General features: G+C 40.6%; 1 protein-coding gene across 1 annotated transcript in view; it reads left to right on the top strand.

Moving 5' to 3' along the window:
* Positions 1-13108, top strand: part of DOCK2 (dedicator of cytokinesis 2) — a 164648-nt gene that overhangs the window by 23247 nt on the left and 128293 nt on the right. The window contains exons 15-22 of the mRNA XM_032703120.1: positions 2737-2835; positions 4217-4289; positions 4368-4471; positions 6652-6835; positions 6931-7028; positions 8339-8428; positions 8675-8775; positions 11284-11418. Coding sequence (XP_032559011.1) covers positions 2737-2835; positions 4217-4289; positions 4368-4471; positions 6652-6835; positions 6931-7028; positions 8339-8428; positions 8675-8775; positions 11284-11418 — 884 coding nt within the window. The remainder of the gene's footprint in view (positions 1-2736; positions 2836-4216; positions 4290-4367; positions 4472-6651; positions 6836-6930; positions 7029-8338; positions 8429-8674; positions 8776-11283; positions 11419-13108) is intronic.

Here is a 13108-nt window from a genome sequence, read left to right as displayed (position 1 = left end):
TAACTTATACATTTTTAGAAAATACCATTATTCAAAGACTTGCTGTTCCCTTACTTGTGTCAGCTTATGACATCTTGTGACAGACAAGTTTTATGATGTTTAAAGTGATCTATCTATTAAGGCTCTATAAATGTCTTCCATAAAACTGTAACAAGGAATAACATTGAATGACCTGTTTAAGCTGTGCCAAGGAACAAATGCTGATCCTGACAATTACTGCGTTCTTACTCTGGGGTTTTTCTTGTGGAAATTCCCAGAAGAATTCAACTTGCACATTAAAATGTCAGAAGTACCATTTCTGCTAATAACAAACCCTTGATTCATGCCAGGATTTGTGTCATTGTCCCTTGAATTAAGTACATGGCAAAGAATGAATTAAGTGGCGACAATCAGACATGGAACATAAATGTTTGCAGTGTCTTTTTGCTTGTCTATTCCCATTTTGAAGATCTTTTCTTTTCCTTGGGGTTTATCACCAGCTTGGTATTCAGGGGGATTTTTGACCTTTCCTTTTCTGAGCTTTGTGTTGTGATCATGAGGATGAAATCATAATGACACTCCCTGAGACAAAATAAAAATGGAGTAACTCCCCGTGGTTCACAACTTGCAGAAATGTTTTTATGACCTAAAATGTAACTTTAAAGCTCGAGTGAAGGGAATCCTAAACCCACGTAATGCTTAAGGTTCACACAACAAATTGTAACTCTGCTTACAAAACATTACCTGTACCTGTGGCAGCACCCAAGCATGACTTGCATGCACACAAATTATTCTGTATTCTGTCTAATCACAGTTAATATGCTTAAAATACATAGACACCAAAGTATTCCTTGAAGAATTAAAGCTATTACAATGCATTAAATCTTGCATTCCAATATTCTGTATGTTCAGTTCTGCAAATAGCAGGAGAAAGTGGATTTGTCACATTGTCTATGAGCTGAAACACCACACCAGATTTCTGGGGGTAAAGTGCCTTAGACATGTTTAAGCAACTTGTTGAGGAGTCAGTTGAAATGCTGTTGACTGCAAGTAATAAAACAAGTAATTGGTTTTCCCTTTTAGCATCTAAAACCCCTGCAACAAAAAATTGCTATTAATTTCAATGTTCCCCATTATCCAGATATATGGTCACTACACAGGAAACTGGCTCTGTTTAGGTATCAAAACAGTTTCAGTTGCAGAACCAGCCCTGGTTTTACTGTTGTGCAAGTAACTTTTGTTCCAAGTGAATGTCACAGGATACATTCAAACAAGTGGGTGCATAGACCTGGAACAATCTCTGCTCAGGCAGATGAGACCCAGCTTTCTGCTGTTAAATCACTGTAACCAGACTGTACAAATCATCTCCAGGCAGCAGCATCACACCCTTCTGCTCACAGGGCACCCTGGGGTTTGAAGCAGGCTTCTGACACTGTTTGCTTCCTTCATGCACTTCAGGTTCATGTCTGGTGCCTGGTGAAGTGTCAGGGATCTTGCTGCTCCAGTGATCAGCATTACAGGTCAGCCAGACCAGGCAGATGCAGGTCAAGTGTCTTCACAGAGTCACTAAAAAATCCTGAATTCCTTGGTTGCCACAGATTTTGAACTTGACCAAACCTTTAACTTGCATCTTAGTTCTGATAGTCTTTAGACAGTGGGAAAATTCGAAGTGTTTGATGTCTGTGCCTCTACAATGTTCAGTTTGGAAGTCAGCTGTGGTGGCAGCCAAGCACTTCTGAAATTTTTCTGGAATAGAACATTTTAAGCTAAATGGAGTAAAAAAAAAAATGGAATAATGAAGCTAGATTTATTTATTTTCCCTTTGTGTGTTTCTCATACTAATTGAGGTGATGTCTTGGTTACTTAAATTCGTCAGTTTGAGAAATCAAATCTGTTGCATGTTCCTCACACCGCTCTACGTCTGCTGTGTGACCCCTGTAAAATGCAATTACACTGGCCCTGCCCACAGATCGGGGCAAATGTTTATTTTCATTGTGTTCAGAGGCTCGGAAAACGCTGTATCTTCACATCAACGCTTCCCCTCTGTTGGTGCTGTCATTACTATTTAATTTTAAATGAGGCCATGTCTAAATTCAAACCCGCTGGGAGGGCAGGATGTAGAGATCGGGCTGGGCTGAGCTTGGGGCTGGGCTGAGCTTGGGGCTGGGCTGAGCTTGGGGCTGGGCTGAGCTTGGGGCTGGGCTGAGCTTGGGGCTGGGCTGAGCTTGGGGCTGGGCTGAGCTTGGGGCTGGGCTGAGCTTGGGGCTGGGCTGAGCCTGGGCTGGGCTGAGTTGAGCCTGGGCTGGGCTGGGCTGAGCTGAGTTGAGCCTGAGCTGAGGCTGAGGCTGAGCCTGAGGCTGGGGCTGAGCCTGAGGCTGGGGCTGAGCCTGAGGCTGGGGCTGAGCCTGAGGCTGGGGCTGAGCCTGGGCTGGGCTGAGCCGGGCTGAGCCTGAGCTGAGCCTAGGCTGAGCCTGAGCTGAGCCTAGGCTGAGGCTGGGGCTGAGCCTGAGCTGAGCCTAGGCTGAGGCTGGGGCTGAGCCTGAGCCGGGCTGAGCCTGGGGCTGAGCCTGGGCTGAGCTGAGCCTGGTCTGGGCGCGGTCGCTGCGTTGAAGCCGCATCCCGGAGCCGCTTGGGAATTCCCGGCTCGGGACTGCCGAGGGAGGCTCTTTTCGGCGATTCTTTGGTTTTGCTCAAGTTCCAAAAAATCCCCACAAATTAACGAGGCACTAAGCGCTGCTTTCCCCCTCCTTTTGTCAGAACGCCGTGTGTCTGGGCGCGGGGGACAAGCCCGTGAGCGAGTACAGATCAGTGGTTTACTATCAGGTCAAACAGCCGCGTTGGATGGAGACCCTGAAGGTAGGGCTTGGATGCTTCTCACTCTTTTCACTTCAGAGTATCTCAGGCAGAAAGGTTGCACAGCATCAGCTTTTTCTAAAGAACATCTTGGCCCTGATACAGCTGAAGGAAGGAGCCTTAGTCATACATCAGTTATTAGAGATACACGATCACCCAGCCTTGAAATTTGGCCTAGAAAATGATGTTGGGATTCTGTTCAGCAGAACGGAGGAGATCAGCTCAGATAACCTCGTGTCCTAACAGTGCTCGTCAAAAGTGAAATATTGCGTTTGTTTCATCGTGGTGAAACAACAGAGATTAGCAGCTTCAATTAAAAAACAAACAAACAAAGGGGGCCAACCCAAAAGGAAGCGCCCCACCCACCCCCTCTCATGATTTTAGAGAGAAAAAAATTGTCCTGGTTTTCTTTAGAGGCACAGTAATAATTATCTAATCAAGCTTTAATGTGTATGGTTGGAAAATGCCCAGAAGCTGCCAGAAATGGTATGAGGCTTCCTAGCAAGCATAATTTTTTTTAAGATAAAATAACCATGTATGACAAGTCTGCAATTATTACCTCAAGGTGTGTTGCTGTGATTGTGCAGCAGAGGGAGGGAAAGGAAGTGTAATTTCCAACAGAAGCTAATTTGTTGTTTTGAAAATGTTGACTCATTCTGTTTATTGCTTACTTTACTTGTTGCTTTTGAAAATTATTCTGTAATTCAGACTTTTGCACAGAAGCAATATCAGTAGATCCTGTTGAAAAGTGTAGTTAACACGGAGGAATGTTATGTAGTCAGATTTGTAAAGGGAAGTTGTGAATGGACACCAAGGAGTGCAAGTCTTAAAGTTTAGAACTATAAACCTTATAACATGTCAATTCTTGCTTTTTCTTACCTTGTTGGCCTTTTTTGTTGCGTGTTTGCCCCAAAGGTTCTGTATTAAGAATAAAGCACTTGAGAGTTGCTGTGATGGTAAATTTAATCACAAAAATATAGTCTATTTATTTTACTAGAATTTTCATACCTTTTTCACTTGTTTATTAAACTAGTTGTCAGATTTTGTATGAGAAATGTGAAAGTTGCATAGTGCAGCTGGATAATTCTTTGGTTAAGGGGGTAAGACTGGCAGTGGGGTTATTTTCTAGCACACAAGCACCTGTGTGCATTAACTGTGTTCTGTGCTTCATTTCTTTGGTTTTAGGCTTTGAGCAAAGTCTAACAGGTCGTTCCTTATCAGCCACCACTTCTGCTGCTCAATAGTTTCAAGTGGCCCGTGAAAAGAGTTACAAAAGCAGCAGAAGTGGTGCTTGTTTATTCTAAAACAGGAGCTCATCACACCTGAAACCACTTTCCACCTCCACCCCCCCTAACTCTCCTCTTGTTTTCTGGTTTTCCCAAAGGTAGCAGTGCCCATTGAGGACATGCAGAGGATTCACCTGCGCTTCATGTTCAGGCACAGGTCGACTCAAGAGTGTGAGTAGGGAATTCTTACTCTGGTGAATTTTAATTCGTTGGTGAGTACCCAACTGAAAGTCTTGTTTTGCTTTGCAGCCAAAGATAAAGGAGAGAAGAATTTTGCAATGGCTTACATAAGACTGATGAAGGAGGATGGAACAACTCTGCAGGATGGCATCCATGATTTGTTAGTCCTAAAGGTACTGCCTTGATTTTCTTCCTTTTTTCCCTCAGAGCACACCTCTTTTCCACTGTTCTCTTTGACTGCTTTGTATGTTTACTTAGTGATAGACTGATTTTTATTATTCTATCAAAGATAATATGCTTTTCATCTGAAAAAAATGCAACATTCAGTAAATGTTGCTCTGAATTTCAGTCAGAAATTGTTTAAGAGAAATTAGAGATGTTTACTCTTAGAACTTTTTCACTGATATTTTTGGTTTTGGTCATCTGCAGTATAGAGAAAGTTATACTGAAGCTCAGCAGCTGGGTGGGTACCATTACTCTTGCTGAAGGGAGGGAATTGTTTGGTTTGTTTAAAATCTTTGCCACATGAATAATCTGGGAATGAAATCTTAGGGAATTGGTTGTTTGGAACTGCTCTGTGTATGGGATACAAAAGTAAAAGCTTCAGGGGCTTGATTTTGGATGTGAAGAATAGTTTTGGCTGGCCCTGCTGGGACACAAGTAGCATCTTTGGCTTTGTGAACTGAAGCAAGGGAACAGATGTTTCAAGACCTTGGTTTGGGTTCCCCCTCACCTTGGAGGATGGTGTTTAGCAGGAACTAAGAACCAAAAATCACTCCCAACACAAAAGAAACTTCTCAGGGCTCTTTTCAGTCAACTAGGTTGCTGTAATATCAATAGCAAGTGAGATGCATCCAACTAAATCAAGTTGCTTAGGTAATCCAAAAAAAAGATTGATGGCAGTGTGTAGTTATTTATCTTCTCTTCATTGAAAATTGATAAAGACTGAGACTGGAAGGAAAATAACTATCACATATGACAGTGTGGGTGATGTTGGTTATGAAATTCCACCTAATTCGTTTCTGCATCAGCCCAGTAATTTTTTCTTAAGTGACAGCATGGATGAGAAATGCTAAACAGAGTTGACCTAATTTATGGTTGTGAAAAATAGACAGATTTTCTGACATATGTTTGCCTATTCTAGTATTAAAAGCAGTAATTGTAAGCTGTAAGTGTCTAAAGCAGTCATACATCTGGCCTCTCAAAACAAGTAATTTGAAAACTGCCAATTTTAAACAGTGTGCTGTATTTTTGATGCCTTCAGGCATTGGATCTTTTTGATAGATTTTTGAATCAAAATTTCAAGTCTTTTCCCCATTGTCTGTCTAAATTGTCTCAAAAAGAGGAGGTCAAGAGTTTCTTTTGGTTCCAGAAATTCTGAGAGTACTTATTTGGCAAGCTTGATACAGTCAGACATGTTAGTAATGTTTTCTGGTTTGCTGCATAAAGATTTTGCCTCTTGTCTAAGTCTTTTATAGTCAATTTTTAACTTTACCTCTTGTTTGATAGGAAGTAGGAACTGTACATCTGTGGTCACTGAATCAGAGAAATACCTTAAGGCTTTAAAACATCTTTCTAGATTTGTGGTTTTGTAACTCCTTGTTTGTGGACTAAAGGGCTGCAGTGGAGTCATATCTGTCACGGGGTTGTAGCTTTATGTGACACCTCAAACTAATCAGGGAGATTTTCTGGAGTAGTTTTGGTAAAGAAAAACTTCGTTCTGTAGACAGTGAGGAGCATGATTTTTATTGCCTTTGCCTAAAATTATTTTCCTGTCTGGGGAATAATAAATTGAGACACAGAAAATACGTGAGGGTTGTGGCACAAAACTTGATGAAACAGAGGAGGGAAAAATACCTGTTGGCTCTCTGGTTTTGTACTGTTCATTCTACTGAAAAGCATAAATAGTGTGATACTTGTCACTTAGTTACTGCAGTGTATTGTCTGATTTAAAATTCGATCTTACCATGCCCTTATCTTTTATATTAAAGGTCCAGTCCTCAAGGTGATGCTCAATAGTCTATTGTGTTCCATAGGTATTGACATTTTAAGGAAAGATTGGCTCTTGTTTTTACTCTGCCGGTGATGTCACCCCTCACAGTCCCTTAGTGCACCTTAAAACACTGACCTGCATGATTTCAGTGAAGTATTTTCCCTGCATGCTCATTGCTGCCTTTCTTTCTGACTAACACTGAATCCTGTAGGAGCCACATGGGACTTGAGGATCCTTTAGTGCATTGGCTGAAGTCCACGGAAACAGAGATTTCTGTTTGCTTCTCTAGAAAACACAAAATAAGCCTAATTTTAAATCCAGTGGCTTGTAGTGTGTGATGGCTGGTATGTTGTCTTTCAGGGGGACAGTAAGAAAATGGAGGATGCTGGTGCTTATTTGACATTACCTTCTACACGTCAGCACGTGGAGAACAAAGGAGCAACCTTAGTCAGGAGCTCGAGTATCGTGGGGGGGCTCTCAGTGAGCTCCAGAGATGCATTTTATATTTCAACTCTGGTTTGTTCCACCAAGCTGACTCAGAATGGTGGGTATCTTCTGAGCAGGCAGTTTAGAAAGAAGACACTTGCAGCAGTTGGTGATAATTTTAAAGTGAGTGCCTGTCCCTCTGTGTTCCACCAGTGGGCTTGCTGGGGCTCTTGAAGTGGCGGATGAAGCCAGAGCTGCTCCAGGAGAACCTGGAGAAGCTGAAGATTGTGGATGGAGAGGAAGTGGTGAAGGTACATCTCTAAATAGTTATTCCAATAACAGTTATCCTCTCTGTCCCTGATACCATGGCAGAGCACATGGTAAATAGTTTCAAAACGAAAATGAAACTGGAGGCTCAGTCACAGCAAACGCTGGAACTGAAAAAGCCAGATGCTTATATTTTGTTTTTTGATCATCATGCAGTTGAATGCCTTTGTCAAGGATGGTTTGCAAAGGACATGAGCAAAGCTCTGCATTAGAGGGAGCAAAAAGCAAACAGCTGGACAGGATTGTTCACTGCTATCCAGCTTTATTCCTACTTGTTGCTCTCAGATATCTCCGGTATTGGCTATGGGCTGTGGGGATTTGCAAGATTATTGCCAAAACTTGTGTGCTTTCACTGGTAATTAATTTATTAGGATTCTTTTCTTCTCTCTGTTGTTTTATGTTGCTGGAAATTTTGTGCCTGAATGGAAAATTCAATATCAGGAATATTATTTTGAACACCATTGCTTTATCCAAATACACGTATGTCACAGGTCAACTTGAACATGTGCAGAAAATTTTATAAATGAACTTGATAGGAGATGATGTCAGTAATGGTAAAAATATTTTCTATAGTCTCTGTTCAGTTGGTTGTTTTTGTCTATCTGTTTCAGATAACAACTCCTACTGTTTTCTTTGTAATTCTTACTATTAATTTACATGTTGATATTAAAACCAAGATGTGCTATGTACCCAATGAAGCACTTTATTAATTTAATGAGTATAAGGTGAAAAAAATTGTTAATATTTTGGAAAATGGAAGGCACTATTACATTTGTGTCTTTAAATATAAACATTAGATGTCTCTGGAGAAGAGGAAGGAGAACTTTAAAAAAAAAAAGGGGGTGGATTTTTTTTAACCAAAGATTTGTGTCCCAAGTCACTGGGATACTTTCCTTTGATTTAAAGCAGGCTTTGAATCAGACCACAGAAGTATGAAGAGTTTTTTTTTAATCATCATGTATATGTGAAAATAGCAACTACTAATCTGTGTCACTAAGGAAGTAGGAATGCAGTTTTTTAGAGAGTTATGTCATTTATATAATATTTTTAGCTTTTCCATAAGCTTTGAGCTAAGCATGTATTATTGATTGCTCATGTGTCTGAGGATGTAGGTTCTTAAAATTAAAGAAACTAGAGCCTAAATCCTTGGAAGTGTTTACTGAATTAAAGTGATGTTTCAGTGAAGGTATTAAAATTCTAATTTGAGAGAAACCAAGTCTACCCTCTGAAAAACCACTTGTGAGGTTTTCAAGTTGAACTGGTCACCAGTTTGTCCTTTCATGTTGTTCTATAGTTTCTCCAAGACACACTGGATGCCCTGTTTAACATCATGATGGAACATTCCCACAGCAATGAGTATGACATCCTTGTCTTTGATGCACTGGTAAGAATCAGCACCAAGGATTTCACTTGTCAAAGCAAAGAACCCGATAAGTTTGAACGAGCAGTCAAGTTGCTCATTTCGGGGAATTAATCTTTAAATCGCCGCGGAGCAGATGGGATATTACTAATTGCCTGAAAATCAAGTTTCTTTAAAAACCCTTAAACAGTGAGTTATCAGAAATATTTCAGAGGGCTAACATTTAAATTTGAAACGTGACTGTGGCTAATTCTGTCCATGTCTGTTCAGATCTACATCATTGGGCTCATTGCAGACCGTAAGTTCCAACACTTTAACACTGTTTTGGAAGCCTATATCCAACAGCATTTTAGTGCAACACTGGCATACAAGTAAGTTGGTTTTCTTTCTCTTTTTCCTAAGCCTCCACCATCACATTACAGAAAGTAAATCCTGTTTGTGACTTATCTGATGTGATGAATGGTGACTGCTGTTTGGATGTTGCTGTTTGCTTATCTGGAAACAAGCCTGCCTCTGAGACGTGTGTGATTATAACTGGAATTAATGAACAAATAGCAAATGATTTGGGGTTAAATGATTCTTTGGCATTTGTTGGTTAAATGATTCTTTGGCATTCAGTTCTGTGGTCTGGATTTTGCTGTGTCTGAGCACTTCACCTGTATCCTGTCAAGTTTATCAAAAGATAATTTGCTGTAAAGCCTCTCTCTTTATATCCCTGGCCTTGAGCTGAAAAGCCTGAAGTGAGGACTTGAGGATGTTCTTAACCCATTTACAGAGGTTTCCACGTGTTTTTTTACATCAAGCAAACTCAAGGGGGAAAAAAAACCTCTTTGGGAACTGTCAAATCTTTCTATGCATTTCAGTGTGATGTTGCACCAGGAGGGTTTCAGTGCAGTGAAGTGGAATTTTGGTATTTGTTATGTGTTCTGCTGTGAAATGGAGTTTTAGCATTTGTTACATGGTCACACCAGTGGGCAGGTAGACAAACTTGTGGTGGAGTTTATTTATATTTTTTTAAGTTTTGGAGCTGCCAGATAATGCTCAGAGAGGAAGACATGGATTCATAGAAGAGGGTAAAAATTGTGGAGACATGTTATCCAGTAAATCTAATCCTGGATTCCTACTTTATTTAGAAAAGGTTTTTGCAGATGATTGTAGGATAAAGTGGCTGAATTATGAAGGAATGGAACATCTTCAGTTAGTGCTGATCTTGGGGAAGTGCTCCAAGAGGATGAATGTGGTTTTATAATCCACCTGAAGCCTTGTTCCGGCAGCTTAATGGGGTGTCAGATTGAAGCAGAACTTTAATTTGGAATATGAATAGTGCATGGAAGACTTGAGCTGAAGGTTTGGAATAGTTGAGGAGATCTTCTAGTGTCCTGTGCCGAATTTGCACGTTCTACCTCAACAGCAAATGTCACACAAATCATGCCCTGGGCCGTGAGTTTGCTGGAGTTGAAAGGCAGCAGTGCCCAACCAGCCCTTCCTCACGTTCCAGGGAAGTTCAGGTTGCATTATTGGGCTCAGAAAGCTCAGGTGCAAACTACATGTCCTTCTTTAATCCTCTCCCACGCCATATGTAATTAGCACATGTAATTGAATGTGTAAATTAATGCCATGGTGAAGGAAGAGCAGGATGGGTACAGAACCTCTCAGAACAGCCTTATTTGCATCAAGTATTTCTCAGCCTTGCCTGGCTGGGAGATTCTGATGATTTAATCAAGGGAGTAGAGGCAAAATAATGATGCTTATGACTGTTCCCCACTTCATGAGTTCTCTTGGCATTATTGATCCCAAGCACATCATGGAAGATTCACTCTGCTTCAAGAATCATTTATTAAAGAAACAAGTAGCTGAAAGTGGCCTAATTCCTAGTTAGGAAAGAAATACTGTGTCCCAGACATATTATAACCAATTTATGGTATGGTCTGTTGGCCAAACTGTTGGCTCCTATTTAGTAATTCCTTTGTCCTGGCTTTTCTGGAGTTCTGGGAGCACTAAACACTGACTGTTGAGGCACTTGGAGTGGGCTGCCCTTAAATCCAAGTTGGAGAAATTCTGTTACAGTTCAGAGAAGATATAAGGAAGAGGAAATGGAAACACACAATGAATATAATGCCCAGAAGGCTGAGAGGCTGCAAACACAGTATTTTAGTCCTGAAATGTGAGTTAGGCTGGGGATATGTTTTAGTTACACAGAGAGAGAGGGAGTTTGGTTTCATTTGTTTAGGGTAGGGGACAGTAAGCTTCCATTTTTATAGTGAAAAATCCCCCAATCACCCAAATCTTAATTCTTACAGCTGCATTAAGGTCAAGATTACATCATTAATATTGGTTTAATCCTTAAAGATGGTTCTAGAACTATAAATGAAGAGATTTAGTTTCAGATGAACTTTTGCACTTTTGTAGCAGGTTGTGGGTTGAGCACAAAGTTGCTTTTGGATACAAAGTAAGAAGTGTTTAAATAAAATAAATAAGCAAATATTGCTGTGTGCTGGAATATTGTAATATTTCTTTGCAGTTAATTCAGAGCATGGAGTGGTGTTTAATCACTGCTTGGTGTAGGTAGGCAGAAGTAGTATTTTGTGTTACCTTCTGCATGTTTATTACAAACCTCTATAAAAATGTTGTCAGGATTGTGTAAAGTCATGCTGCTATTTGGAGATTTCACATTTCTTTCTTGCTTGTGCAGTTAAGAATTTGCTCCTCATTTGTTTATACTGCCAGAATTTGTGCAATATGAATGCAAAAATACTTGCAGTACTGTTTGCTGTGTGTGCTTGACTGAGCAGGAACATTTACTTAGAGGGGGCAAACAAGTTAAAGAAATTAATTTAAAAAAAAAAAAAGATTATTTAAAAAATGTTTTTTAACTTCAGGAAATTAATGACTGTTCTGAAGACATACCTGGATACTTCCAGCAGAGGGGAGCAATGTGAACCTATCCTAAGAACCCTGAAAGCACTGGAATATGTTTTCAAGTTCATTGTTAGATCAAGGACATTATTTTCACAGTAAGTACCCAGGCTGCTGCCATTTAACAAGCTGTCTAATATCACAAATAGAAGGAGACCTGAGAAACAGAAAAGGCTGATTTTTAGAGCAGAACTGGATTTATTTTTACAAAGAAAACATAAAACTGGCGACTGGCCTAAGACACGGGCATCGCTGAGACATTTTTTGGAGAGGGAATGTTCACAAATCTGCTTTCTGATGCTCAGTGTAAATTCCAGAGTTGCATTTAGTAGTAGCAGCAGGTTTCAGAGGGTGATTTTTCTTTGTGTCAGGTGGCTTGGCCTAAGACCAGTGGACGGCCAAGCGTTGCAACAGACGGCTGGAGGCTGGAGGCTCGTCCTTGAGAACACCGTGTTCAGCAGCTCACAGGGGGCACAGAGCAGTGGCATTTTCTGTAAAGGAATTTGGAGTTCCAGATCTCCAGTTAAGGAATTTGTAGGAAAGACTCCTCAGCCAAACAGAGGAGGTGTAGCATTTACAAGTAATATTCAGGTTTAGTGGAAAAGGAGGATGGAAGAATGAAGGAGATGAAAACTGGAAGGAGAAAAACTACCCTTGGGTAACCATGTCCCCATAATTCACTACATACCACAGACACATTTCCTCCCTTCTGCTTCATGTTTTTCCATTTATCCTTAGCTAGTTTTCCCCTAATGTTCTTTCTGATGTCCCTTTGCCACGTGGTTTGAGGAATGCAGTGGCAGAGGAAAAGCAGTGGCAAACTCAGGTCTGTAGGTAGAGCAAAGTGACTGGATGTTCTGTTTGGGGTTGGCATCCAACAGAACAGAAAGGTGTTCTGTTCTTTTGCTCAGTAGGAGCTCTAACATAATTTTTCTCTGTTATTCCACCTCCCATTTCTTTAAAAAATCCATGTAGATTTATAGTTTTTTAATACTACACCTATTTGATGAATTATTAACTTTTGGTTGAAGTGAGAGTAGATTCAGAAGGTAATTGCTGCTGGTAGATAGTCCCTTGGAAATATCCTTGCCTCTAGGAATTTACTATTTATAGATGGGCACAGGTGAGCACTGTGTGAAGCTCTGGAAGGAAGGAGATGGTGCTCATGGGAACAGAACGTCGTTGGCAGTTCAAAAGCTTTATTTTATATTTTTATAAGAGGTGTCATGGCAAAAGAGGACATTTTAGAGTCATGGGGAAGGGAGCATTGTGTAGGGGGTTATGGAAAATTTCCTGTATGGCTGCAGGTCAGAAGGCAGGGTTTTGGTTCAGAGAGAGCTTTAGTCTCCATTTTAATCTCTAGTGTACATTGGATAACGTGTCATAAATTAGGTGATTGCAGCATGTTGCATATTCAGGTGACTAACTACACATATCTGCTCCTACTTAACTGGAGTCTGAAACTCCAGATTCACTGGACAATTATTATTTTAGGCAGTAACAGCTCTTCCCAAGGCAACCAGTGCCCAGAATCCCCTGGCACTGGATTTCCAGCTACAGCTGCTGGCATCCAACTTTTTCCACTCCATTTCCTGTTGTCAGACTGGTCCTGGAAAAGAAGAAAATACCTAAAAATATGAATTAATATATTTTCTTCCCACGAGAAAACTTAGGATTTACGATTAAAGCACTTCACTTCCAAGGGTTGACATTAACCTTCTTGGAGACATTTTGAATGAAGATATTTTGGAGATATTTTGAATGAATAGAGCTGAGGCAGATCTTTAG

This window comes from Chiroxiphia lanceolata, chromosome 15 (genome assembly GCF_009829145.1).
Source record: "Chiroxiphia lanceolata isolate bChiLan1 chromosome 15, bChiLan1.pri, whole genome shotgun sequence".
Lineage (NCBI taxonomy): Eukaryota > Metazoa > Chordata > Aves > Passeriformes > Pipridae > Chiroxiphia > Chiroxiphia lanceolata.
This window is presented reverse-complemented; position numbering and strand designations above follow the sequence as displayed.